Source organism: Mesoplodon mirus, assembly GCF_964341445.2.
Source record: "Mesoplodon mirus genome assembly, chromosome: 8".
Lineage (NCBI taxonomy): Eukaryota > Metazoa > Chordata > Mammalia > Artiodactyla > Ziphiidae > Mesoplodon > Mesoplodon mirus.
In genome coordinates this window covers 95,395,970-95,423,899 of record NC_138984.1, presented here as the reverse complement: position 1 = coordinate 95,423,899, position 27,930 = coordinate 95,395,970, and the positions used below count along the sequence as shown (strand labels likewise).

The 27,930-nt window shown below is 37.7% G+C and overlaps 1 protein-coding gene across 4 annotated transcripts in view; it reads left to right on the top strand.

Annotated features, from left to right (window-relative positions):
* The window catches only part of CERKL (CERK like autophagy regulator), a gene marked incomplete at its 5' end in the record, with an annotated part of 157,365 nt that overhangs the window by 122,598 nt on the left and 6,837 nt on the right, over positions 1-27,930 (top strand). For 2 of the 4 annotated variants that reach the window (XM_082631183.1, XM_082631182.1), the window contains 6 exons: positions 19,769-19,843; positions 20,834-21,011; positions 21,091-21,150; positions 21,737-21,762; positions 21,858-21,966; positions 26,015-26,111. In XM_082631183.1, coding sequence (XP_082487309.1) covers positions 19,769-19,843; positions 20,834-21,011; positions 21,091-21,150; positions 21,737-21,762; positions 21,858-21,966; positions 26,015-26,111 — 545 coding nt within the window. Of the gene's footprint in view, positions 1-7,501; positions 7,566-14,170; positions 14,314-19,768; positions 19,844-20,833; positions 21,012-21,090; positions 21,151-21,736; positions 21,763-21,831; positions 21,967-26,014; positions 26,112-27,930 lie in introns of all 4 variants that reach the window. The other 2 variants (XM_082631180.1, XM_082631181.1) reach the window with 2 other exon arrangements.

Genomic DNA, 27,930 nt, shown 5'->3' with positions numbered 1-27,930 from the left:
GATGAATTTAGAGAAGCCAGAAGCTTAAATTCATTGTCTAAAATAAGAAGGGTGCTTAGGTTTGTGCCCAGGAAGACAGAAATTTGCTAATGCTAAAGTTCATATAAAGAAGATTAGTAAAATTCTTTTCAGCTTTTAAAATTTGGTGACCAGATTCCTTTGTTTCCTTGAGACCCTTATTTTTCCCACGGGGGTGGGGTGAGGAGGGTTGATGTTATCGTGAATCACACCCTCAGTTCTTCTGGTTTTATTTCTGTGTAGCTTCATTAACACACAGTGTAAATTTGTAGTAAATCTTAATTGATGAAGAATATTGCATAATAAGCCTACTCAGGATACAAGACCAGAATGTACTTGGAATCTCCTAGTCCCAGTTATAAGTTCGTAGGGAAGGGATTCAGAGTGACCTGCCTTTGCTCAGCTGTCACCAGGGGAGATGGGCCTCACAATGTAAATAAGGTTTATAAACCTACATCTCATGACTTGATGGGTAGGGTAGAAGGGAATTCCTTTAAAAAAAAAAAAAAAGCAGCAACAATAATCTTTTTGAGAAGGTCATCCACCCCAAAATGCATCTACTGCAATGAAGGTTGGAGAGAAACTACCATGAAACACTCAAGAGGAGTTTCTGAATTAAAATAAAATTGTAGTGAAGGAGTTAATCTTTCATCTTTGTGGCTTTTGTCTTACTTGGAGGTGATTTATAAGAAAAAGAAACAATTCAGATCTATTGTTGCTTCCCCTGAAGATTTTCAAGGATTGGAAGAAGGAAAAGTTTGAAATTCATATTCGGATGAGCCAATTAAAAGCTGAATAAACTTATTGGTGAACCCAATAACATTTAATTGTTGTTTCATTGATTTAGTATCCAAAACAGTTTTACATGGATATTACTACATATCATTCAGTTCAAGAAACTCTTGTTGAATGCTTTGTGTTAAACACTATGCACAATGAAAGATGGCTAAGTTCTACTCCCTGCTCTTGAGTGACCGTTAATTTATTAAGGATTAAAATAGATACTTAAAGTAGATATAATTGGGATATACATAAAGGAATTATGGTGTCTCAGGGGTCTTATTTACTTTGATCAGAAGACCCAAGAAAAGAATTTGAACTGGACAGTTTTAGAAAGTCAGAGAAGGCAAATAATGGTTTACTGTTATAGTAAATATACATATTTACTATATGTATATAGCAGAAAAGAAAAGTGAGAGAAGGCAGGCACACTAGCAGCACATACAAGTGGGTGTGGCTGTGTGTGCTGTACCCATAGTGTTTTGCTAGTTCTTTCATAACGTTGGCTTTATCTTAAATATGGTCCTTTCCATCATCGTAAAATGGTGCCAATGAATTCAATTCTTCTTTATTCAAATCTAGTGAGATGGGGAGAGGTGTGTACATGCAAGAGATTCAACGTGTTTTAATCCTGAACAAGGATTAAAAATTTTTTCCTATCAGTTTGACTCTCCTAATGTAGTACATATACCCCACCTGGAGCACTTACTCTCTTAAGCATCCAGACCCTTCCCATGGGATGAGGGTGGGACCCCCTTCTCCTAAAGGCTGAGGACACCTGAACTGAAATTGGGAAGGCTCCCAACAAAGTGCACAGAAGGAAGTCTGAGTCCAGATTCAGGATGAATCTTTATGCTACACTCAGGAGTTTATTCATCATGCATTGATTCGGAGGTGGTGTACATTTTTTATCATAGTGTTGTAATCTAGTTTAGCAAAGATGATTATGTCATCAGAATAAATATTGGAAGAGAAGAGGGAGAGATTGGAGGAAAGGAAACCAGCCTATGAGGCCTGAACTAAGGTAGAGGAAATGATAGGAATGTGCTTTCCTTCTTAAAACAAGTGTATTGGAGAGAAAAATGTTATGTTCTAGGACTTGTTTCCCCTGAATTTTAGATGTTTTTGCTTATTATATTTAGTTTAAGATAAAATAAAATTAGAATATTACATAAATGCAAATATAGAATTTATTTATATATTTGTGCAGCATGGCTAATTATTAGCTGCCTAACACTCCTCCTACAGGCAAAATTATAAAATTGCATCTTTTGCTTATAAAACCATTTTGATATGTATATTGGCTAAATATTTATATTAAAAATGTCTCCTAAAAAGTCTCCTGTTTCATGTAAAGGACTGACATTTGGGTATCTGAAAAGTTTTAGAATCTTCCTGCTTATCTCACAGTATAGTTTTATAGTTTGAATAAGGTAGTATATTTAAAACTACCTTGTGTACTATAAAGTACTATAGAAACATGGTCATAATGCAGTTGATTTCAGTTTCATAAATTATGTAACAGTAAGACTCAACTCAAACTTTGAAAAAGTATTTTCTATGAAAGAGTAAAGCAGAAAGAGTATATATTTTCTGCATGTCCAGTGTGACCATTGTTTTAACATATCTTCTGTGCACTGCCAAGTCCAAATGGAATATGAATTCTGTAATAAATTCTGTATGATGATGAATTCATTAAGAGATAGTGCTGTATAAATGAGGCATGATGTAAAAATTATAGCTAGATGAATACATTATAATTTTTCTATACACTTAAAAAAAATGAATAGCAAAACCCCCCACAAAAGAATCTGGTTAAAAAGTGCACAGATAACCTGAGTAGACATTTTTCTAAATAAGATATGCCTATAGCCAACTGGTACATAAAAAGGTGCTCAGCATCACTAATCATCAGGGAAATGCAAATCAGATCACAATGAGGTATCACCTCACACCTGTCAGAATGGGTATTTTCAAAAAGGCCAGAAATAACAAGCGTCGGTGAGGATGTGGAGAAAAGGGAACCCTCATGCATTGTTGGTGGGAATGTAAATTGGTGCAGCCACTATGGAGGCCCCTCAAAAAATTAAAAATAGAACTACCATATGATCCAGCAATTCCACACTTCTGGGTATTTATCCAATGGAAACAAAAACACTAACTCAAAACAGATATCTGTGCCCCATATTGATTGCAGCATTATTTACAACAGCCAAGAAATGGAATCAACCTAAGTGTCCGTCAGTTGATGAATGGATACAGAAGTTGTGGTGTGTGCGTGTGTGTATACATATATACATACATATATATATATATATATTTGCATGCCATACCACAGAATACTCTTCAGCTATAAAAAGGAAGGAAATCCTGCCATTTGGGAAAACATAAATGGACCTTGAGGACATTATGCTATGTGAAATGAGTCAGAGAAAGACAAATGTCATATTATCTCACTTATATGTGGAATATTTAAAAAAAAAATCCCCCAAAGAAACGAGAACATGTAGATACAGAGAACAGATTTCCAGAGGTTGGGGGACAGGGTGTCAGAAGAACTGGAAGAACCTAAAAAAAAAAAGAGTTATTTATTCCTAATAACTTGATATGTGAATCAAATGGCATATGATACCATTTCTTTCTCTTCCTCTCAGAACAGACTTTCGGAATTACACTATTAAAGGTGTGAGAGGAATTTTGGACATCATAGATTCATACGATAATTCATAGAATGATAAAGTGAAAAAGTCAAGGCAGCAGAGAAATTAAACTGGAAAGAACTTTGGAGGCCATCTAGTTCATATTCTCTCATGCGGTGGAGTGCAGTCACGTGACACTCTTGGTGGAAAACCACCCAGCCTCGGCCTGGGCACCCTGTGATGGAGTCAGTGTGTGCTGTTACTGGACAATACTGATGGATATTCTCAACTGGAGTTCAGGGTCATATTAGAAAAGAGCACCTCCTTGGGCTTCCCTGGTGGCGCAGTGGTTGCGAGTCCGCCTGCCGATGCAGGGGACACGGGTTCGTGCCCCGGCCCGGGAAGATCCCACATGCCGCGGAGCGGCTGGGCCCGTGAGCCATGGCCGCTGAGCCTGCGCGTCCGGGGCCTGTGCTCCACAACGGGAGAGGCCACAACAGTGAGAGGCCCGCGTACCGCAAAAAAAAAAAAAAAAAAAAAAAGAAAAGGAGCACCTCCTTTGTGCTAACTTACAAAAAGGTGCTCTTTCTTCTGGGCTGATATAGCCCAAGGTCACCTCGCATGCTGAATAAGAGTACTGGCTGGATTGCAAACCTACCTGACCCTTTGCCAAATGCCTTTGTGCAAGACTGTAAACTGCAAGGAGAGCTTGTGAGCTGACGTTTGCCACCTTGTGACTTTCAGTGTTGATGTTATCTTTAGTAGTGATACAAAATAAATGAAAGACGTGTTTTCCATGAGCTTTGAGGTATTTGAAAACAGATTTCACGTCTGCCCGTGATCTCTCTTGTTCAAGACAGGCAGTTCCACCTCCTTCAGTCAATCTTGGTCGGAACAAAGCTGCTAGACCTTATGCTGATTATCATTATCATGGTCAAAGACACTTCTCTGAATGTAGCCTTGATCTCCGCCAGCTCAGGGCCCATAGGAGTGCCTAGTCACCAGATAATTTTACCTCCTTTCTGACCCTGGGCAGAGTTGTCAAAAGAGTAGGGTTTTATTTTCACTTTTTTTCCTCCTTCTAGAACCATGTGTTTAACTTTTGACACTTTTACCAGATCTTCTCTTTGAATTCTTTCTCTTTGGCTCTTTATGTCTCTACTTGAAGCCCTCCATTCCATGGAGATGCCTCTAATTGTTCCTGATCTCACGGAGCAGAAGGCTAGGTAATCTGATAAAACTGTTCCAAAAGATGCTAGTACGCTGAGGCATTACTCACTTCCAGTTTTACCTACATTTTAATAAAAATCTGGATGGTAAATATTCCATGAATCAGGTCCAGCTGGAGAGGGAGAGAATTATGGGTGAAAAGTTCTTTTTATTATCTCTAGGATAATTATATATATATATATATGACCAATCCCATTTTTAATAATAGGATCTCAGGGAATTGGAACTTTATCCCTGGGGACAGTGAATAGTCATCAGTGGTGTTTATGTAGGGAAGAGATGTGGTTAAACATGTGCTTGAGAAAGGTCATTCTGGCTAGAGTGGGATAAATGTTAGAGGGAGACTGGAGGAGAGGCTGATGTAGTTTGCATATTAAAGATGTTGGTGACTAGGTCTAGGGCATTGGCTTGAGGAATGTTGGATGCAGCCACATAAACAAAAAGACAGAAACTACTGGCTTTGGGCATGGAGGGGTTTTGGAGAGTAAAAGAAAGGGATACTCTAGGAAGAAGACATTTTCTTATCTTGGGTAGTGGGGAGTGGATGATGGAACACACAAAAGAATAGTGTAACTGAAAGGCAGTATATCTGAAGGTGGAAATGATGGATTCTATTTTGAACTTACGAAGTTTGAAGTACCTAAGGGACAGGAAAGAAAATGACATCTCAGTACCTTATCCCCTTATAGAATTTTGTCAGCAGACCAAGAAATGTTTCCTTACATTCAAATCAGAACTCATCTGATTTGACTTCAGCCTGTTTCCTCAACATTCAGTATCAACCTCAAGACATTTCCTCAGAAAGACAATATTGGAGGAAGGTAGTAATATTTAAACTGAAGGTTGGGGTGCATGGGGGGATCCCAGCAGTGAGAACTGTGTGTTCAAAGAGTTGTAAACGATGAAAACACCAAATTTCCTATGTAAGAGGGGTGTCAGTCTCATTGGCAAAGGAAAGTAGTTGAAAGAAGAGGCTAGTAACTTCTTTTGAAAGTGCAGCTGCCCAGCAGCCCACTGTTGATGTCTACGTGAAGTGGAGTGATCTGAATCTGGTTCTTTCTGCTTCCAGAGCCCATAATACACTGTCTAAACACATATTTTGATTTCTTCTACTCCCTCCAAATAGTAGTTCAGATTACTCTCTATCCTTTTCCCCTATATTATTTTTCTTCATAATCACTAATACTACATTATATTGTACATTCATTGAAAAAAATTAGTGCATATCCTCTGTCTCCAGAATGTAACCTCCCTGAGGCCAAGGACTTGATAAACTTTGTTCATTGTCCTAGTATATTGTGGTCAGGTTTCAGTCATCTTGTCCATCTGTTGTTCTGGATCAGTCATCTTATTTAACTTTTACAATGTCACTTAAAAAAATTACTGTTCTTGGATAATTTGCATCAGTGTATAGTCACATTTCACCTGCAAGATGAAAGGAAGAAATAGGCGATTATTTCAAAATTTCTCCTAAGTAAAAATAGCATTCAGCTACAAGATAATTTTAAGGCTAATTTTGTTTTGGATTTGAAAAGCTTTACCAAAGTAAGCTTTGGAATAAAAGCGAGACTTGATAAACTGATTCTCAGCATAAATATTTCTTCCTAATATCCTTAATTTTTTTTAATGTGTGTTTGTAAGACATTTTATTATTTTGCTTTTTAAGGTTGCAACTACTTGCTGAAGTTATAGATGAATGATCAGCACACAATCATTTATGATAACCTAAATTTATTAATATTAATATTTTATATTTCATTTTCTTGTAGCTTTCTTCTGAATAGAATTTAATAGAGAGAGGTTTTATTCATGTGAATGTTAACGGCATTTGAATAAGCTGTGGGAGAATTACAATGTAATGCTGCTGGATACAGAATGATTCTTTTAGACGCCAAGGCTGATAATTTTTAACAATATCTAAAAGCATTGTAGGAAAAGCTTGAACCATGCTGGCACCAGGGACAGACAGGCATGAAAGATTAATGTAATCTTGCATATAATGATGCACATTCTTACACAAAAACATCCATCTGCAGTGTCATGTCAGTCAGCAGAAATCTTTGATGGGTGGGTACAGCTGGGCTGTCTCTTCTGGCAAAGCTGCCCTAGAAAATGCTAAATGTGGTTGGGGTGCTTGGTGCCATCTGCAGTGTGCCAGTTTATCCTGTCTTCTCTGGCATTTACAACACTGCATAGGGCATCATGACTGTAGAGGCAGCAATAGGGAGTGACAGATTCATTTCCTCAGAGAATCTGGGCTCTGGTGGGCCTGTGTGCCACCCTCCTTGGCGTTGGGTCTGTTATCCTTGGTGTTGGCTTTGCTTCACATTTTCACATCCAACTCCTCCTCTTTTTAGTCTAGCAGTTCCAGACACACATTCTTCTAGTATGTAAATCTTACACTAACCTTTCAACTAATTTATTCATGTAGGGTTGCCAAAGTGATTTAACATTGACTATTTGGTGCCAGCTAATATGCCTTATTTTCAAAATACTGCTGCTCCTAGGCTTCTGATTTAAAGGAAATGTGTCTTATTTAGGGAACACTAAACAGACAGGCACCAAGATAAATTATCTAATGGGATATCCCCAAATGACTTATGTAGTTGGAACAAATATATGACCCTCTTTTACATAAAGCTGTAAAACACAACAGGCAAGTAACACTTAATCCTCTTTCCCATGATTAAAATATAAATATTCAAGAATAAATGTTGTTTTATGACCTGACCATATGTTTGGCATATTAGTTTGCCAAATCAAGTTAAAAAGTGTAGATCATTTGTTTAAAACTTTCATCTTTTTCTGTGTGTGTGTGTGTTTTTTTCATATAGTAACAGAATATGAAGGGCATGCCGTGTCACTGCTAAAAGAATGTGAACTACAGGGATTTGATGGGTAGGTTGTATTATTAATCTATAAATGTCATATGGCTTATGTTATTAAATGTTTTCATTAGTTTTTAGCCACATATTTGAGACTTACAAGTTTTAAATGTTTGTGATGTATGTAATTAGGCTCTAGTTCATTTGTATCTGTGTAATAACAATGCTGATAATGTACTATGGCATAGTCATCCACCTCGCAGGATCGGGCATAGGAAAGCCAAAGGAGAGATATAAATATAAGTACTGAGAAATCACAATGTATCACCTTATTCTTACCTAATGTGTATATATTTGCCTCTGTAGTCCTTAATTCTTGGCTTTAACCCTGTGAGTATATAGAAAAGCATTGATGGAAGATATTATATTGATTGTGTGATATAACTATACTATGATCCTTTTTTGCAAATGTATTGATAGTATTAATAAATAACCAGCTACCCACTGGTTAATTTGGATATGTTTGACTGAGTGTAAATATTCTGTAAAAACAAATATTTTTTTTTCAGGATGAAAGAATATGCTAATTTTACTTATCTTCTATAATTTCGTAGCTACCAAATAAGTATGTTATTCACAGTAGGCATTAGAAACTGTTGTTTGCAATACATTGCTGGAGTGTGTAGAAATTGTTCACTGGCATGCAAACATTAGAAACAAGGCAAGTGACATATACTTTAATTGACATTTTTAAAATTTAGGTGAATCAGTTTGCTAAAGTGCTGGATTGATGTACAAGACTAAAAACATATTCTTTTAGGGAAGATTTTTTTTGCAAGTGTGGATATTTCAGAGTTTTAAAAGGTGGCAGGTATGTGAATTATTTGTGTAACATGGTAATGGGCAGGGGGGCAACAATACACTCACAATATCAGGAAGGGCATTTGGGTTTTTCAACTGAAATGAAAGGCTTTGCTTTTCCTAAAAAATTATTAGAATGTGTTAGAGAGGAAAGTGATGAAATCAGAATTAGTAGGGTTGTTTTTCAGAAATGCTTAATATTTGTTGGTGAGAAAAGTATTATTGGTTGAAGAAGAAAGCTTGGTAAGTAAAACATAATTTTTCAAAAAGGAATTTTTTTTTTGGAATTTTTGAATTTTATTTTTTTATACAGCAGGTTCTTATTAGTCATCCATTTTATACACATCAGTGTATACATGTCAATCCCAATTGCCCAATTCATCACACCACCACCCCCCACCACTTTCCCCCCTTGGTGTCCATACATTTGTTCTCTACATCTGTGTCTCTATTTCTGCCCTGCAAACTGGTTCATCTGTACCATTTTTCTAGGTTCCACATATATGCTTTAATATATGATATTTGTTTTTCTCTTTCTGGCTTACTGCACTCTGTATGACAGTCTCTAGATCCATCCATGTCTCTACAATGACCCAATTTTGTTCCTTTTTATGGCTGAGTAATATTCCATTGTGTGTACGTACCACATCTTCCTTATCCCTTCGTCTGTCGATGGGCATTTAGGTTGCCTCCATGTTCTGGCTATTGTAAATAGTGCTGCAATGAACATTGGGATGCATGTGTCTTCTTGAATTATGGTTTTCTCTGGGTATATGCCCAGTAGTGGGATTGCTGGGTCATATGGTAATTCTATTTTTAGTTTTTTAAGGAACCTCTGTACTGTTCTCTGTAGTGGCTGTATCAATTTACATTCCCACCAACAGTGCAAGAGGGTTCCCTTTTCTCCACACCCTCCCGAGCATTTGAATTTAATTGAGGGGAGCAAATCTAGATGGCAATGTTGTATAAATACTGAGCATGAAGAATATGAGGTAGGAGATTACTTCAGAGCTTTATACTTAGAGCTAGACAGATTGATTAATAGGCTACACTTAGGCAATTATCTTGCAAGTAGACAATTTAGGAAAAGTAATTGGGGGAATCATGCCTACAAGCTACCTACCTTAATATGCTGCATAGTTCTGAAGCATAGCTTGTGAGTATATAAGAGATGTTGCATTGCAAATAAGTCCTTGCTTCAAAACGTGATTATATAAATAATAAGAATAACAGGTATTGTAGGTATTAGACCTGGTCTTGCCTGTCAGCATTATGAAATGTTCTGATAAATGTGGTATCTATAACTAAGTTCCATTGGTAATTAACTATGCAAGGATCAAGAAGAACTTTGCAGAATGATGAAAGACTATAGCTTAAGCACAACAAGTAATGTTTTTCTCTTTACCTGAACATACTTAATTCTTGTTTATTCCACATGGCAGGTGCTGTTATTTTGCAGTGTGGCAGTGCAAGATATATAGATCCTTTAGTTATTACCTACATTTTTTTAAACCAAGTAGTTTAGCCTAACCATTATGTGAATTGAGTTCCAGTGAGTTCACTGTGTCTAAACTCTATAGCAGGGGTCCCCACCCACCGGGCTGAGGACCCGTACCAGTCTGCGACCTGTTAGGAACTGGGCCATATGGCAAGAGGTGAGCAGTGGGCAAAGGGAGTGCAGCTTCATCTGCCGCTCCCCATCCCCGCCATCGTTTGCATTACCACCTGACCCCATCCCACCTCCACTGCCCCCAGTCCGTGGAAAAATTGTCTTCCACAAAACAGGTCCCTGGTGCCAAAAAGGTTGGGGACCGCTGCTCTACAGCATGCTGAATTAATTAGAACTTATAATAATTTAAAATTTCTGTTGCAAGTTGTCTGATATTTCTAAGATCCTTTAAATAGCTTATTTATGTATTTATTTGAGCCCAGTCTTTCCAGTTAGGAGATGAAGTGGTGGTTGGGATAACTATCTTAATAAAATAGTAATTTTAAGTGACTCTACTTAGAATTACATAGAGAAGTATACATATGAGGAGAACAATGGAAACAGTTTCTGTAGGCACTTCCAAAGAACAATTCTCTAACAAGTAGAATTGTTTGAAAGTGGAAGACACTACATTCATGAGTTCCTTGTTCCTGAATCTGTTCAAAGAGTGGCTATAGGAGGACTTTTTGAGAAATTGATACAAAAGACTCAAGGTCGGGATAAGGTAACCCCAGGATTCTATGGTATTTTGATGAAAGAGGAGCTCAACTTGAGCCTGAAGCATCTCTGCCCGACTCTAGTGGAGCTCTTGGTAGGAAGTGACTAGGAAATCATCTAAAGCTTTTTAGACACAGACCAGACAGAGTTTTAAGATCCAAGAGAAATTCTATGTATATTTTTCAGTAAAGCAAAATGATTAGTAAATAATGTTTAAGAAGATTATTTGTTAAGTTTTTGGAGTTTTTTTAATGAGTTGCATATGTTTCTATGAAGACACATTGTGACATATTCCTAATGCCAACAGGAACAGTGTATCAGTTCTCATGACAGCTTGTGTGCAGCTCCAGGGTGTTCTAGCAAATACTCTCAGATTCACTGCTAGAGCTTGCAGGAGTGTCCGTTTCCATATTGACCCCTCTTTACACTGCGCATGAATAGGAAGTTTTGTAAAGGCAAAGAAAAGTGTAATATTGGGTGTATAGACTTGAAGCAGTAACAGTTGGATTTATGAATGTGAAAATGGTTAAGCTAATCTGTAGCTCTTATGCAATTATACATATACTAATATTTTCCTGTTTTATTTCACAGCATTTTTAAATTTTAATTTGTTTAATTATAGTTTTTTCCTTCTTTTAATTTCACAAGAATCTAGACATTATTTGGCTTGCACTAACATTTTATCACCACCATGATATCTGTATTACTAAATAAGGTTTAAAAAAGTATCTCTTTTCAAAAAAAATTTTAAGTAAAAAATGCAATAATAAACATTTCAATAATGATATGGGTTGATAGACAAATACACAAACAGCCATTTAAAAATCTTCCTATCACTTTTTTAAAAAGAGAAGTAAGATGTTAGCCCCCAGTTGTACTTTTCTAGACAGAAAAGCTCTACTTTGGGTCATGGCAAGAGAGAGTTTACTTATTCTGAAAACACAAGGTGTACCACTTGTAAAGGTTTATGTTTTAGGGAAGCTCTTAAATGTGGTTAAATTAACTCATTATAAAAAGTTTATTTTTTACCTTTTCTTGTAATATCTAGACTCTTGCGGTATGTTTGTATTAAGCATATTCCCTAGGTTGAGTAACTATATCTTGAGATGATCTCAGTGGTCTAGTAGTTGTCAAGATAAATAAATATATTCCTTTCTCACTTATTTAATTCCACAGTGATTCAACTGGTAAACTGATGTCCAAAATAATAAAACTCTCATAAGGCTATTTTCATTAGGTTTTATGTATAAGAAAGGAGTCTAATATATCAAATAGTAGTGTAGTTTCTAAGGCCAAATTGTCTTGGTTCAAAATCTCATTCCATAACTTATGCCCTTGGAAAAGTTGCTTAATTTTTTTATGTCTTAGTTTCCTAATCTGTAAATTGGGAGTAAAAGTATCTATTGCATACAGTTGTTTTTCAAATTTAAAAAGTTAATACATGGAGAGTGCTGACAACAATGTCTGGTACATAGTAATTTTTCACTAAATGTTACTTTATTGTTGTAATGATCACTTGTTATAGTTTGAAAATATTTAACACAGAATGTGTTATGACAAAATTACAAAGGTTTTTGTAGCAGAGCATGTTCATAGAAAGGCCATTTCTACTAACTCTAGCAATGAGTTAACATGTGCTATAACTGGATGCACGATTCCAGGGTTCAAGTGTTGACATACTATATGGAAGAGGCAAGTTCTTTGTACTAAGTTAGATGCTGTGTTGGAAGACTTTACAGTCCCTTTTAGGCCACATACACCTCGGTTGGTAGACAGGCATGGAACTGGGAGTTATAATTAAGTTCACAGAATGTTTGGAAATCTGCTCATAGAGGTCTTTGAAATCATACAGATAAGGTTCAATTGAAACCTTGGCTTCCCCATATATAAGGATGAGGCTAATGCTTACTTTACAGAATTCTGGGAATTTAACAGAAAAGAGCCAATGTATTACCTGATGTGAAGTTGGTCCTCAGTAGGTATAATCACTTTTCTCTGAATCAGTGACTACACTGATGACCCCTGGAATCAGTTCAGACAAAATAATACCCCCAGCCAAAAATGACCTGGGTCATATCTCATATCCTGGAGTTTCTTCTAATTAGGATGGACCTGGATCACCCAGGCTATGTGCAGCCCTAGCGCTGAACCCCACCTAGGTGCCGGGGCTGGAAGGCTGAGAGGTAGAGAGAGTTGATGCAAAAAGTATTCTCAGCCTCTGGATTCGCCAACTTCTGGAGCTTCCTAAACTTAGGGAACCAGGACCTCCTGCTGATTATGGCCCATAGGCTGTTTTGTTTGGCACATACAATTTTTAAATATATTGAATGCTAGTTGTGAGTGTTTATAGATTAGGAGACTCTCCCCAAAATCAGGACCTGAGGCTTCCCTAGAAAAATCAGAAGATGTGGTCCTGTAAAGCCTGCCTCCTGGGTGATGGGAGTGGGCTGGTGCTGAGAAGCTGCCTCTTCTTTAGACTGAGCAGACTCTTCTGCTCCTGCTGGGCCTTGGAGGCCTTGGGGCATGACACCTGCTCTCAATAACACAAAATCTTTTCCTTTTGGGTAAATTGATGTGATTTTGATACTTAAGATTATTTTGCATCTTTTATTTATTTATTTTTTTTGCAGTACGTGGGCCTCTCACTGTTGTGGCCTCTCCCGTGCTCCTCTCCCGGAGCACAGGCTCCGGACGCGCAGGCTCAGCGGCCATGGCTCACGGGCCCAGCCGCTCCACGGCATGTGGGATCTTCCCGGACCGGGGCACGAACCCGTGTCCCCTGCATCGGCAGGCAGACTCTCAACCACTGCACCACCAGGGAAGCCCCTATTTTGCATCTTTTAAACACGAATGATTATGACAAAACTTCTGATATCTTGTATGACTTTCATGGATTCCCACCCCATCACTCCTGTAGTGTACATATGGTGAGGTCTTAAAAAAATATTAGTAGTACTGACTAGGGTCAAAGGGTAGTAACACTAATTTTAAAAGTGCCATATCGCAGTAATGTCCAGGAGATGAAAACTAGTTCAGGTTTGCAATTAACATTTACATACTAATGATAATTAGCAGTTCCTTAAATTAAAGCCTCATACTTTTTACATGATTTTTATTGCTGTCTGTCTTTTCAGAGCTATATTGAAAATTAGCAGGATTTTATGACTTTGGCTTGTGTTAGTTAAATGAATTGCAATGACTATTATTAACATAAACAAGATGAGGATAATATGCTTTGGGATATTAACAGAGCAAAATTCAGTTCAGATGTGAATTAACATGTTCAAGTGTTTAATGCCTCTTAACCCATTTAAAAATATTTTGCCTATGGGGTATCATCTAGGTATGATATTTGTGAAGTAAACTTTATCAGAGCAGTGCTAGTGCCCTCTTATCCATTGACACATGTTGAAGTGTTTGAAGGTGTGAGTAATCACACACACAAAATATATAAAATTAATATTGGATTGGCCAAAAAATTCGTTCGGGTTTTTCCATAAGATGTTACGAAAACTTTTTGGCCAACCCAATGTTTTAAAGTCAAAATTTCACGAATTATCACCAATTGTTTTGATGTTGTTCATTCTTTGACTTAATTTCTTCTTTTCTAGTGTGGTCTGTGTTGGTGGAGATGGATCTGCCAGTGAAGTAGCCCATGCTTTGCTGCTTAGTGCCCAGAAGAATGCCAGGGTGGAAACAGACAGCATCCTGACTCCTGTCCGAGCCCAGCTTCCACTTGGTGTGATACCAGCAGGCAAGAGAGGGGCCATGGATTTGCCAAATGGAACTCCTCGCCCATGTTCCCCTGGTTTACTTCCTAACCTAGGCAGTGTCGCACAGAGTTAAACGCACAGATTTTGAGTTTGAAAGACCCACGCTTGGCATCTCCACTAGCATATGTGAGACTCTGGCCAAGTTATTTAATTTCTTTGAGCCTTATTTTTCTAACTCATAAAAGAGAGATAACACACATGACACTCACTTTATTACAAGGTTATTATAGTATTAAATTAGATAGTATACATGCAGGGTTTAATACATAGTTAAGCAAACAATAAATGGGACCGTTATTCTACCTTCCCATATAAAGGTCTAATGATCACACAGTCCCAGATGTGAAATTTTGAAACAAGGCCATTCCAGTCAAGCTGCTTATAATTTCTTGGGGGGTAAAACGTGGTAACTCAATTCCCATAGTTGAAGTGTAAACAGATAAGCTTGAATATGCCAAAAGGATTCATCCTGACTGCTGTATCTCCAGCAGCTCGAACAGAATGTGATACAGTGAACACTCAATAAAGATTAAGTGAATAAATGGAAAGAAGACATTATAGAGCAAGTACCACTTGAATTGCACCTAAAAATAGGTAGGACAATTTTTTTTCTGGCCTGAAAGATGGGAATGAGTTATTTTCTTGGCTACAAAAATAATAAATGGCAAGGCAAAATCCAGGAATGTTGAGGAATAGAAAACAGGCCATTTGTTTGATAGTACTGGTGTCAAAATAGGTCCAAATCATGGTGGCTCCTGGATGCCACAGGAAGGGGTCTGAATTGCAGTTGATGAACAGTAGGGAACAATGGGAGGTTTAGAGCAAGGGAGCAACCTGCTGGGAGCCTGTTCTAGGAAGATTCCTGATTAGGGGAAGGGAGGAAAAGGAAGTGGAGGTCAGAGCCAGGGAGAGCAGCCAGAGCAACACTGGGATCCAGAAAAGACGAAAGTATCTTTTGCAGGTTTATTATATGAGTCCCTCCTCTCAAATTATTATTGAAACAAACAGTAGTGAAGGAAAGTGACTTTTTTTTTTCACTTTAGAACATCACATGTTATTATCTCTACAAGAAAAGCGGAAACAATTACAGTCGGCCCTCCTTTCCTCTGCATCCTTGAATTCAACCATCCGGGGACCATGAAGTACTGTAGTAATTACAACTGAAAAATATCCACATCTAAGTGGACCCACTCAGTTCAAACCCGTGTTCAAGGGTCAACTGTATTCTTTCCTATGAAAATAGAAGACACATGGTTGCACATGGTTGAAAAAAATAGCAACATTCTATCCATTTGTTGACCAGAGTCATTTAGTATGGATTTCAGTATATTTAGTAGTGTTAATTGACAAAGAGCAAAAGACATACCAATGCCCTTCTGGAGAAAAAAGTCTTTCATAAAAATAAGAATTTAAAAGGAGAGGGATATTGAGATATATCCTGATGATTGTAAAACCTGTTAAGAAAAATCTGTGAGAAAGACCCCCTTAGGTAGAAGAGAACAAAATGCATCAACTCAAAAAGATGCATTTGGGCTGCACTTTGACCTTTCTGTGTCACTTTAGAAGTGCCGTCTGTAATGGTGGAAATTTCCCAACATTTCCTTCTGTACAGAGTGGATGTGCTTAGGTCACTGTTTCTCTTCCTTAGTACGTACACCCCTGAAGTCACTCATTCACTGCTCTGCATCAAAAGTGGAAAGATGTGTGTCCCCACGGATCTTCATTTGACATAAAGTGAATAGCTAGCTAGAAAAACTGGTGGTTATGCTTACATTTTTAATATGTAACTCAGATGTTATAAAGGAACACATTGAGCTTTATTATCATTATACTTTTTAAGCATATTTCTGATTTTGAAAGCATTTTCTGGATACAGTGGATATGTAGAAATGCCATTGGAATACTTTTTGTTTAGAAGATACAGACTGTTGCCAAAACTTTAGTGGTTGTATAGAGTTCTAGCTTGTGGATTCCATCTAATAGGAGGAGGAAGTCATGTGCAGGATGTATTTAATGTGAGGACTCTATGTCTGGTCAGGGCTTTGATAATGAATGGGAACAAGAGCTAGGCAGGAAGTTTCTAAGCTAACACAGAAGAGAGTCTGCCTTTGAAGCCATTTGCCTCCTGGAGAGAGACACCCAGAGGGAGAGTGTTTAGTAAATTACTCCACTGAGCCAACAGACTAAGCCGCTGAATTATGGTCAGACTCAGATGGATCAGATGTGGGGAAGCCTGTATTTGAACTGCTGGCCATTAGCAACGGTGTTTGTTGCTATGGGAACTGGTGCTAAGGAACTATACAGAGAGATTCCGATTAAGGGCATGAGGGGGAGGATAGGGAAAAAAGCCAGAGAGGACATAAAAATAAAAAAGCAATCCAATTGTTGTAAAACAAGGCTCAATCCACATACTGATGACTGGGAACCATATATTTCTATAGAATTCACATAAATAAATTCATGCTTTCCAATTAATTTGAGGAGAATAAAATATTACCAAGGGACTGTTAATTTCTATGATATTTCAGGCAAAGAACCAAAGTGTAGGTGCAGTTTTCATGAGAATTTTAGATATGCTTGACTAGGAAGTCATTACATCACATTTATCTGTTTGGATGTGGGAGACATTAATGGCCTTATGAATATTCATGATGTCTGGTTAATTAAGTTAATTGTTCTGCAGAAGTGCTTGCACTTCCAAGGACATTTTTTTTTTTTCTTTTTGCCTCTGTAGTTTCTGCCTGGTTCTTCTATCAGTCATGCTTTACATGAGCTGCTACTTCGGTCCTTACTCATTGGATGTGGCACATTTTAGCAGGTTTGGGGTGGCGGTGGTGAGCAAAGTTGCTGGTAGTGTTAAGAAAAATAACTTTTCAGGCTAATTAAAATGTTTACCTTGAGGTAGAACATTTATAGCTTTTGTGAGAATGCTAAAATTACATAGTTTTTATTTATGTGAGCAGCATGTTCTTTTGGCATGTAGATATCTTTTTGGATGAATCCCGTTTTGTTTCTGGAAATTGTACTCTTTTAGATTATTCAAACAAAAATATGGAGCAATCTAGAGTTTTATAATTTTACATCTACTTTCTTCATGAACTTTCCTTTTAAATTCAGAGTGTTAAAAATGTTCTTAAGGATTAAGGTACAGGTCAAGCAGAGTAGAAGATGACTAAAATGATTTTCTGATTTCTGGTCATGTCTGTCATCACTGCCAAGTTCAGTGGAATTAAAGAAAAGTGACAAAGTTGCAAAGCCTGAGAAGACATAGAAATAAAAAAGCAACGTCTAGCATTCTAAGAGGATTTGTGCTTTGGCATACTTAGCATACTTCAAACTCACAGGGAATAAATGGTCTTTATTTTCTTGAGTCATGATATGTGTCATTCTCTATTGCACATGACAACATTACATTTTGTTTTCTAATAGTCTTTCTAGAGGAATACTTTTATGGTCTACTCTTAATTAACCATGGTAATGGAGGAAATGTGTTTCATGGAGTACTGTAATCCATCGATAATCTTAAATATCTCACTCTAATTATGTGGCCTCCTCCAAAACCTTTACCATAAATCCGATTGGGAAGCAAAATTGATTTGTTTTTGCTTTTTTCCCCCACCCATTCCAAGTTAATTAGTATTAGACAGCCAAAGGGCAGGCTGTAGAGGGTCAAAGAATAATTGGAAAAGCCTAGGTAATTGACTCCTGGTAAAGATCCACTGAGGAACAGGTTTCTGGATCACTTTTTCTCAGACCCTAGGGTGCATACAAATCACCTGGAGAACATGCTAAGACATGGGCACCTGGGCCCCACTCCCAGCTACTCCCTTTCCATTGGTTGGAGGTGGAACCCAGAAATTTCCCTTTTTTTTTTTTTTTTTTTTGCGGTACACGGGCCTCTCACTGTTGTGGCCTCTCCCGTTGCGGAGCACAGGCTCCGGACGCACAGGCTCAGCGGCCATGGCTCACGGGCCCAGCCGCTCCGTGGCATGTGGGATCTTCCCGGACCGTGGCACGAACCCGTGTCCCCTGCATCGGCAGGCGGACTCTCAACCACTGCGCCACCAGGGAAGCCCCAGAAATTTCCCTTTTTAACAAGTTCCCAAGTAATGTTGATGCTGCTGATGCTTGAACCATACGTTCTAGAGGAGGGCCTCTCCATATACATAACCTGAGGATCTTATAAAATGCAGACTATACCTGTTAGGTCTGGAGTGGGGCCTGAGAATCAACAGTGTAATAAACATGGAGGTGTGACCATTGCTGCTGGGCTGTGGGACATATTCTGAGTAACAAGGGTCAGAACATAAACTACTGTTTGATGAATCAGTTAAAACCAGTTTACCAATTGGTTAAGGGGGACGTTTCTTTGCATTGGTTTCACTAGAGGTCTGGAAATCATGAATACTTAGATAGGTACCTCATGATTACTATTGTTTTAATGACAGTCTTGCTTGATAATGAGTTCATTGACTCAGCTTCTCCAGCTGAGCAGCCCAAGCATAATACATCTGATCAAAGTGACACAAACCAAAGGGATTACATATGACCACACAGGAAAGTTCCTGATTAGCTAGCCTTTGCATTGATAGCTATTGTACACAGTACATCCATGCTTTCACAGTTCTTGGCTGTTACTGGACTTAAATCAAGAAAAATGTAGCTTCTTAATTTTAAATGCTTTTTACCTCCTGGGAATGGCAGGGGCTAGCTGGTATTTTCCCCTTCGAAACCAGGCCTTTACCCCAAGATCTCAGACACACACAAATGTTACAGGGGCCTGACTTGAGAAAGCTCTTTCTCTCTGTAGGCTGGTGGGAAAAATTCATGTGGATCTTAAATTATCTTAGTGATTATGGAAATCAGAAACCTATAATGTCTCAATACACAATCTCAAACTATGGCAAATACCATGGGATGAAGAGTTTTCTTCATCTAGGGTAGCATTTTTCAGATAATAGAAGGGATCTCCATTTGGTTGAGAGCTTTAAAATGTATTTAAAGCATATCTTTTGTACTTTATAGTGATTTTATACTTTTTTCTTAGTTATTATTTGGATTTTTTGTGTTTATGCATTTGTCTCTGCTTTCCAGAGCCATCCTTCTGCTCTTGGTGCTCATTTTGGTAAAGAAGCCTGTTTATTAAAGTTGAATGGGGCAGACTTTGATATAACTGGCACTTTTTCAGGTAGAAAATAGACATTCATGATGGAAGAAGCTGTGAGCGAGTAGATACTATAACTTGTTTCCTAATTTTTAAGTTATTTAAAGACTAAATAATAATTCAGTAGCCATTCAATGTGCAAAAAACTTATAAACTTCCACTTAATTTTTCATTTGCACATTACATAGTGACATCTCTATAAAGTAGAAACAAATGGTTAATTTAAAATGTTTGCTATACTGATCATACATGTTTTAAATTTGATTTGGCAGGATCTACTAATGTATTGGCACATTCTCTTCATGGAATTTCTCATGTGGTAACTGCAACTTTGCACATTATAATGGGTAAGAATTCTTCCAAAGAAGTTTATGTTTTGTAAGGAAGTTTCTATTTATATAAGGAAGGCTATTTTATATCCTTCAGGCTTATCTAAGACAGATTCTTTATCTCTCAAAGCAGAGAAATGTTTGACTAAAAACCAAAAGTCAGTTAGGCAAAGCTTCACTATTTTGACTGCTGATCTTTTCAGAATACAGGTGCTATAAAGAGTAGTAAGTGAAATTTTACCATAATCTTTTTGTGTGTGTGTGTGTGGTATGTGGGCCTTTCACTGTTGTGGCCTCTCCCGTTGCGGAGCACAGGCTCCAGACGCGCAGGCTCAGTGGCCATGGCTCACAGGTCTATCTGCTCCGCAGCATGTGGGATCTTCCCGGACCTGGGCACGAACCCGTGTCCCCTGCATGGGCAGGCGGACTCTCAACCACTGCGCCACCAGGGAAGCCCTACTATAATCTTGATAGAAAATAATACAATAATGTTCAAGATCACAATTTTATAACCAGGTCAAGAAAATCCATACATACTGATTAAATATATCAGGTACTGTTGTTTGACTACCAGAACTCTAGGACTAGTTATTAAAAGAAAAAAAAAGCACAAGAAAAAAATTTTTAGCCAGTGTCCTTCCACTAGACCTTTTATTATCTCAACTGATGTAAAGCATGTAAGCTCTAATAAATGCAAATCTGTTAAATCTGAGTTTACTCTGCACATGTACTTCAACTTCACTTCCTTAGCCACGTTTTGTTTAAAATAGCAGTAAGCTGCAAAATTTACCACTTTGTGTCTCTTCCCTTGGTACCTGAAAAAGTTATAAATGGCAATTGCAGTAGTTGTAGGTAGTGAGAGTGGAAGAGAAAATAGGATATTATGGTATAAAGTAGCCTGACTTTTTCTTCTTCTCTGAGTAAATAAATATGCTCTCCTATGTTTGCCATTTTGACACCTGGCTCTACTTACTTGCTGACTGACTAATATTCAATATAACATTCAAGGGCACATACAACCAGTCGATGTCTGTACCTTCAGCACCACGGGCAAGTTTCTTCGCTTTGGGTTCTCGGCCATGTTTGGCTTTGGTGGAAGAGCTTTGGCTCTGGCAGAAAAACATCGATGGATGTCCCCTAGCCAACGTATGGATTTTGCTGTCATTAAGGCACTGGCAAAACTTAAGTAAGTCTTTTTTTCTTAACCCCCAAATTTCATATCCCAGAGTCAATGAGTGCTAATAACAAATTTCACTATATTTTAGGCCAGAGGAATGTGAAATATCATTTTTACCATTTAATGACCCTCAGGATTTAGAAGAAAGGTAAGTGAAAAGCTCAAAGTAATACAGGAATCTGTATCTTTCTTTGAAGCATAAAACAGTTTGATATAAACAATTTATTAGACTTGTGATCTTTGGTTGTTATTCTATCGTATTAGTGAAGAATATAGAATCATGGGGTCCTACAGATTCTGTTAGGCCATGTAGTTTGGCATCTGTCTTCAGAAACAACTATTCACTCCATCCATCCATCCATCCATCCATCCATCCATCCGTCCATTCAATAGCTGTTTATTAAGTACCTGCTGTATGCCAGACACCTTGGATAAAATACGCCCACAAACAAAATCCATAGTTTCTGCCCTCATGAGAATTTCTAATGTGGAATAAAAATATTACTCAAAGCCACACAAAGGAAATGCTCTAGTCTTAAAAGAAATTTTGAAAATCATTGTTACTGATGAATCAATGAATCAACAACTAATGCAGTGACAGAATTGTTCACATATTTTTACTTACTGCTGAATCTAATATATATAATGTTGGGTTCTCTAATCATCTCATGTTTAATAGATGCTATTTTTTTGTATGTGATGTGATGTTTCTTTGTCTTGTTTTCTACTTTTAGGAGGGCACAGGGATCTCCAAAATCTGGTGAGTATGAAGTTACCTCCTTGAGAACTGAGCAGGGCTCTATTGACATTTTGCTCTGGTGGGGGAAAGTAACCAATCCCTTCTATTACCTTTAGACTGTGATGATCAGTGGCAAATGATCCAGGGTCAGTTCTTGAATGTCAGCATTATGGCAATTCCGTGCCTGTGTTCAGTGGCACCTAGAGGCTTGGCACCTACTACCAGGTTAGTAAGCATTTTTATTGAATCATTGATACTTTTCATTCATTCATTCATTCAGTTATTTATTTATTTTTGGCTGAGTTGGGTCTTGGTTGCTGCGTGCGGGCTTTCTCTAGTTGCGGTGAGCAGGGGCTACTCTTCGTTGGGGTGGGCGGGCTTCTCATTGTGGTGGCTTCTCTTGTACGTAGGCTTCAGCAGTTGTGGCTCGTGTGCTCTAGAGTGCAGTCTCAGTAGTTGTGGCGCACGGGCTTAGTTGCTCCATGGCATGTGGGATCTTCCCGGGCCAGGGCTCGAACCCGTGTCCCCTGCATTGATAGGCAGCTTCTTAACCACTGCACCACCAGGGAAGTCCCATTAAAACTTTTCTATAAACCACATTTATCTTTCAGAATACCCTGCTAACTCTTGGCTAACTAGAATATTATCAAGAGGTAGTCATTTCTGAGTTGATTTTAAGGGATTTGTCTTCAGAGTAGGCTGAGAGTAACTGTTATACTGGAAAAATGATAATTTACTCTGATTTTTTTTACTCTGATTTTTTAATATCACTGAGGCTAAAATAATATTCCTTGGGTTTTATTGACATGATCTTATTGTGTTATTTTATGTCTACTTTGCTTTATTTATTTATTTACCAGTCATTGAGAATATTATATTTAATTCTGGTATTCCTTATGCACGTCTCTGCCTTTCGACTTTAGTGCAGACGTATACATCCTTAGCAGGAATAGCATGTACGTGTGTATGATACTTTTAGTTAGAGGAAACATTTTAGTTATATTTAGTGTGAATTGTGGTGCATCTGAATCTACTGCCCACATTTTCATGAGACATTTTATATACCATTATTTTATCCACAAGCTATAGCTGTTCCATCTCTTGCACATCCTTTTCATGTAGTTGTCCATCATTGGTCTGAAAATATATTTCTCTTGCGTTCCTGTAGAGCATAGAAGAAAGGTGATGAATGTTGTGTAATATCATCACTGTTAGATTTTCCCCAGAAGTGGAATAAAAGAATGACTTATGTATGTACTTTGGCAATTCATAACATCATTTTAATGATTAGTTTCAACTTCCCTGCAAAATATTTAACCTGAAGGATTAACAATTGGTAAAGGGATTGATTTAAAATGTTTTCCTTGGCAATTGATAGGAAAGTAAGAAAGAGGGAAATATCCAAAGTTAGAGAAGAAGAGAAAAATTTTTTTTTTTTTTTGCAGTACACGGGCCTCTCACTGTTGTTGGCCTCTCCTGTTGCGGAGCACAGTCTCCGGACGCACAGGCTCAGCGGCCATGGCTCATGGGCCCAGCCGCTCCGCGGCATGTGGGATCTTCCCAGACCGGGGCATGAACCCGTGTCCCCTGCATCGGCAGGCGGACTCTCAACCACTGCGCCACCAGGGAAGCCCGAGAAACTATTTTAAAAATCACATGTCAGAGTCTCATTAATTATCTCTAGTGCTGAAGCTTGTGTGGTTTAGAAATTGAGGCTGATTGTTTCCTCCCCATACCCTCAGAAACCCTAGATAGCTGTGCACCTCCCTAATGTAGTTTCCCCTACGAAAAGTGAAGATCTGGCTGGCTGACTAGAGCTGCATTCTCCAGGACTTGACACAATGCTGCTCTAACCCTACGCCATCTCTGACTCTCGTGTTTGCTCAAGGACCTTCATGGGAAGTAGTCCTGTTCTCCTGGGAGCAGTAGATTCATGCCTCCTTCCAAGCTGCTCCAGTCATTTTCCAGCTGGCCTGGAATTCCACTGCTTACTTTCCAGGTTCAATCTGCATTGATGAATTTTTTCAGAGGAGGATGACTAGTTAGAGATATCTTCTGTGGATTGTAAGCAAACATGTCATTTTTTTAAAGGCCTTTACATCAGAGCCTCAGCTGACCAAGGTATTCAAAAATTTAGCTTCTGAATGATTCAGGGAAATGGCAAAGGAGTTTCAACTTCCACCTTTATTTTTTCACAAGAAAGTATAATTTACTTCAGAATACCTCAGTGCAGGTTGCTGATAGGAACTAATTTTTTTGTATTCGAATTTTTCTGAGATTAAATGCATTAATGTATGGAAAATATTTAGAACAGTGCCAAGCACATAGCATGTGTTTCAATTACTAATAAGTATTGAAAGGTAGACACATGAAATGCTTTTCTTGTTTACCAGTAAAAACTAAGTAATTAAAAAAAAATCAAGAATGCACAAAACACTAATGTTTTGGTACTTTTTTTTTTTTACATCTTTATTGGAGTATAATTGCTTTACAATGGTGTGTTAGTTTCTGCTTTATAACAAAGTGAATCAGTTATACATATACATATGTTCCCATATCTCCTCCCTCTTGCGTCTCCCTCCCTCCCACCCTCCCTATCCCACCCCTCTAGGTGGTCACAAAGTACCGAGCTGATCTCCCTGTGCTATGCGGCTGCTTCCCACTAGCTATCTATTTTACATTTGGTAGTGTATATATGTCCATGCCACTCTCTCACTTTGTCACAGCTTACCCTTCCCCCTCCCCATATCCTCAAGTCCATGCTCTAGTAGGTCTGTGTCTTTATTCCCGTCTTACCCCTAGGTTCTTCATGACATTTTTTTTTCTTAGATTCCATATATATGTGTTAGCATACGGTATTTGTCTTTCTCTTTCTGACTTACTTCACTCTGTATGACAGACTCTAGGTCCATCCACCTCACTCCAAATATCTCAATTTCATTTCTTTTTATGGCTGAGTAATATTCCATTGTATATATGTGCCACATCTTCTTTATCCATTCATCCGATGATGGACACTTAGGTTGTTTCCATCTCCTGGCTATTGTAAATAGAGCTGCAATGAACATTTTGGTACATGACTCTTTTTGAATTATGGTTTTCTCAGGGTATATGCCCAGTAGTAGGATTGCTGGGTCATATGGTAGTTCTCTTTGTAGTTTTTAAAGGAACCTCCATACCGTTCTCCATAGTGGCTGTACCAATTCACATTCCCACCAGCAGTGCCAGAGTGTACCCTTTTCTCCACACCCTCTCCAGCATTTATTGTTTCTAGATTTTTTTATGTTTTGGTACTATTTATTTCCAGTTGGGAAGAGGTGACGTAATGGGTAAAAGGAATGGTGGACCCTGGATTAAGCGCTCTGGTTCCAGTGATTATTTTGTTTTTCTCTGTCTTTGAACCAATCACTTAAACTTCGGGGCTTCTTTTCCTTCTACATAAACTGAGTGAATGACTGGGTAATCTCCAAGGTCCCTTACAGCTCTAACCTGAGCTTCCATAAGATTTAAAGAGCTCTTTTTTATGTCGTCATTGTTATTCTTGGAATAACTTTATATTTGCACTGAAACTGAGCCTAGAAGTCATTTGCACATATTTCTGCAAACTGCCTTCTAAAGCTAGATGCATCTGTGAGTGGCTTTTTGGCACTAAATCACACCTCTAAATTTGAAACCTCTTATATTGAACTGAAGAGTTATGCAAGATTAAAATGTTCAGTCATTTAACTGAACATGTGTGGTAGCATTTGTTCACTCCAGTTCATCCATCCAAGAGCCTCTGATTTATTTGGTTTCCTATGTCACTTAGACCTGCCCATAAATAAATATTTAAATCACACTTTAGATTTTAAAAAGTGTTGAACTAGTTGTTAGGCCATTTGTATTTATTAACTATCGTACAACACATCTTTAAAAAAATACATGGTTTCACACTTAGAATCCCTAAGTAAGTACATTGGATTTCAAATTATGTCTTAATATGTGAATAGGATGCATGATGATTCATTTTTTAAGAAGTGCTTGGTGTCAGTGCTTGGTGAGAAGGAAATCAGTCAGTTGTTTAATAAAACTAATTTGAAAGGCTGTTTCATTTAAAAGACAACACAGCAAGATATGGTTTAATAATTTTAGGTAAATTTAATGTGATGGTGATTTATCTAGCTTGCCTACAACTTCTAGTAAACATTATTTGTTAGGAGGAATGATACAGAGTAATTTCTGATGTACTCTCTTAATAAATATTTTAATGTCAAATACAAATATTTAATTTCAGATTAAATAATGGAAGCATGGCTCTTATAATTTCACGAAACACCTCTCGACCAGAATTTATAAAACACCTGAAAAGATATGCAAGTGTTAAAAACCAGGTACAGTAAACCATTTAGATTACCTGTGTGCAAAGCAATTAATCATGGGGAGGGAGATGCTGCCAGAGTTGACACCGAGTCCTGCCTTGTAAGAAGGCTTTATTTTCTTCTGAATGCATTAACCTTTTTTTTTTTTCAATTTGTTCTTTCTTCAAATTCTGAAAAGTATCCACCAGTATTAATATGGATTGGCCTTTTTTGAATTGTGGGTTGGTGGTTATATACATTTATGTGTGTGCGTGCAAAGAGAAAATAGAAAATGTAGTGTTATATTGAAATGTGAAGTAAATTAAGGATAAAATGACATACTCAGCTGTTCTTCAGAATGAAGAGAAGTGAAATCTGAGATTTTTAGCCTTCTTGATTTTATGGCAGCAGACTCCCTCTAAAGTTATGACCTTTGGATTTTCCTGTTGTTTAAGATCAGCCTACTTACATTGATTGAAATAGATTTGCAGAAATATATTTTAAAATACACTACTTTTATATAGATGTTATTTATTTTATTCTAAACTTAGGATGTGTGGTGGTATTTGTAGAGATAGATAAAACTGTACTTCCATTTTAAGGGATTTGTTTTAAAGAGAAGCAATAACTATTATAAGCCATATTCTTTTGGCAGACATTTTGAGCCAGTTATTAGGAAACTGATCCAGAAATATGTGAATTTCTGAAATTATGAATCTTGAAGTACATAGTATGCATGTAAAACCCTACAGTCTCATACCTTCTTACAGGTATAAAATTGTGCCTGGATGTATATGGGGGAGAACAGATGGGGGAAGGAGAGTAAATCCAGCCGGTGACCAGCAGCTGAATCTTTCTTACATAGGTAGCCACTGCAAGGCTCTCATTTTTGCTTCTTTATAATTTTAAACTTTCTCAGGCAGGTTTCATGAAGTTTCAGATCTCCTCTGCCTACTACATTATTTGATCAGTGTTTATTGAGCAACCAGTTGAATGAAATGTTTAGGAAATTATGTCATAAAATTATATACAGTCCTATTTTCTTTAAATATAAATCTCTAAGGAGACAAGTGGACAAAAGCAGATATAATGTAGGTTGTAAGCCTAATTAATAACTTTATGTATATGTGTTTGGGAAAATAGTGATTTATTGATTTTTAAAGGAATGTATGCCTTTTCAGATGTTGCTAATTTTGTTTGCAACTTTATTATTTTTCTTAATCCAAAGCAATACATGTTCATTGGTTTTCTTGTAAGTCAGAAAATAGAAACAAGATAACAATATATATAAAAAGCTCTCGGGCTTCCCTGGTGGCGCAGTGGTTGAGAGTCCGCCTGCCGATGCAGGGGACACAGGTTCATGCCCCGGTCTGGGAAGATCCCACATGCCGCGGAGCGGCTAGGCCCGTGAGCCATGGCCGCTGAGCCTGCGCGTCCGGAGCCTGTGCTCCGCAACGGGAGAGGCCACAACAGTGAGAGGCCCGCGTACCGCAAAAAAAAAAAAAAAGCTCTCAAAATTCTATATTCCAAGAGATAATGAGTGCCATTACCTTGGTATAAACTTTTCCTATTCTTTTTCTATTAAATAAATTTGAGAACTTAAAGGAGTAATAACCCCAAGGTACTTACCCTGAGAAGCTGTATATTTATTTTAGGGAGGCACGACTGCACAGATTACTTACAGAAGTTCTCTTTTGGAATTGCCTAAGGGGCAAATGTCTTAGGTAATTTTTGTAGACATCCTTTTCTCATTACGAAAGTAGCTTTCTTCTGACTTTAAAAGTAATAGATGCTTACTATAAAAAATAAAGACAAAGACATAGTAGTGAATGTAATTCTGTATCTATAGGAA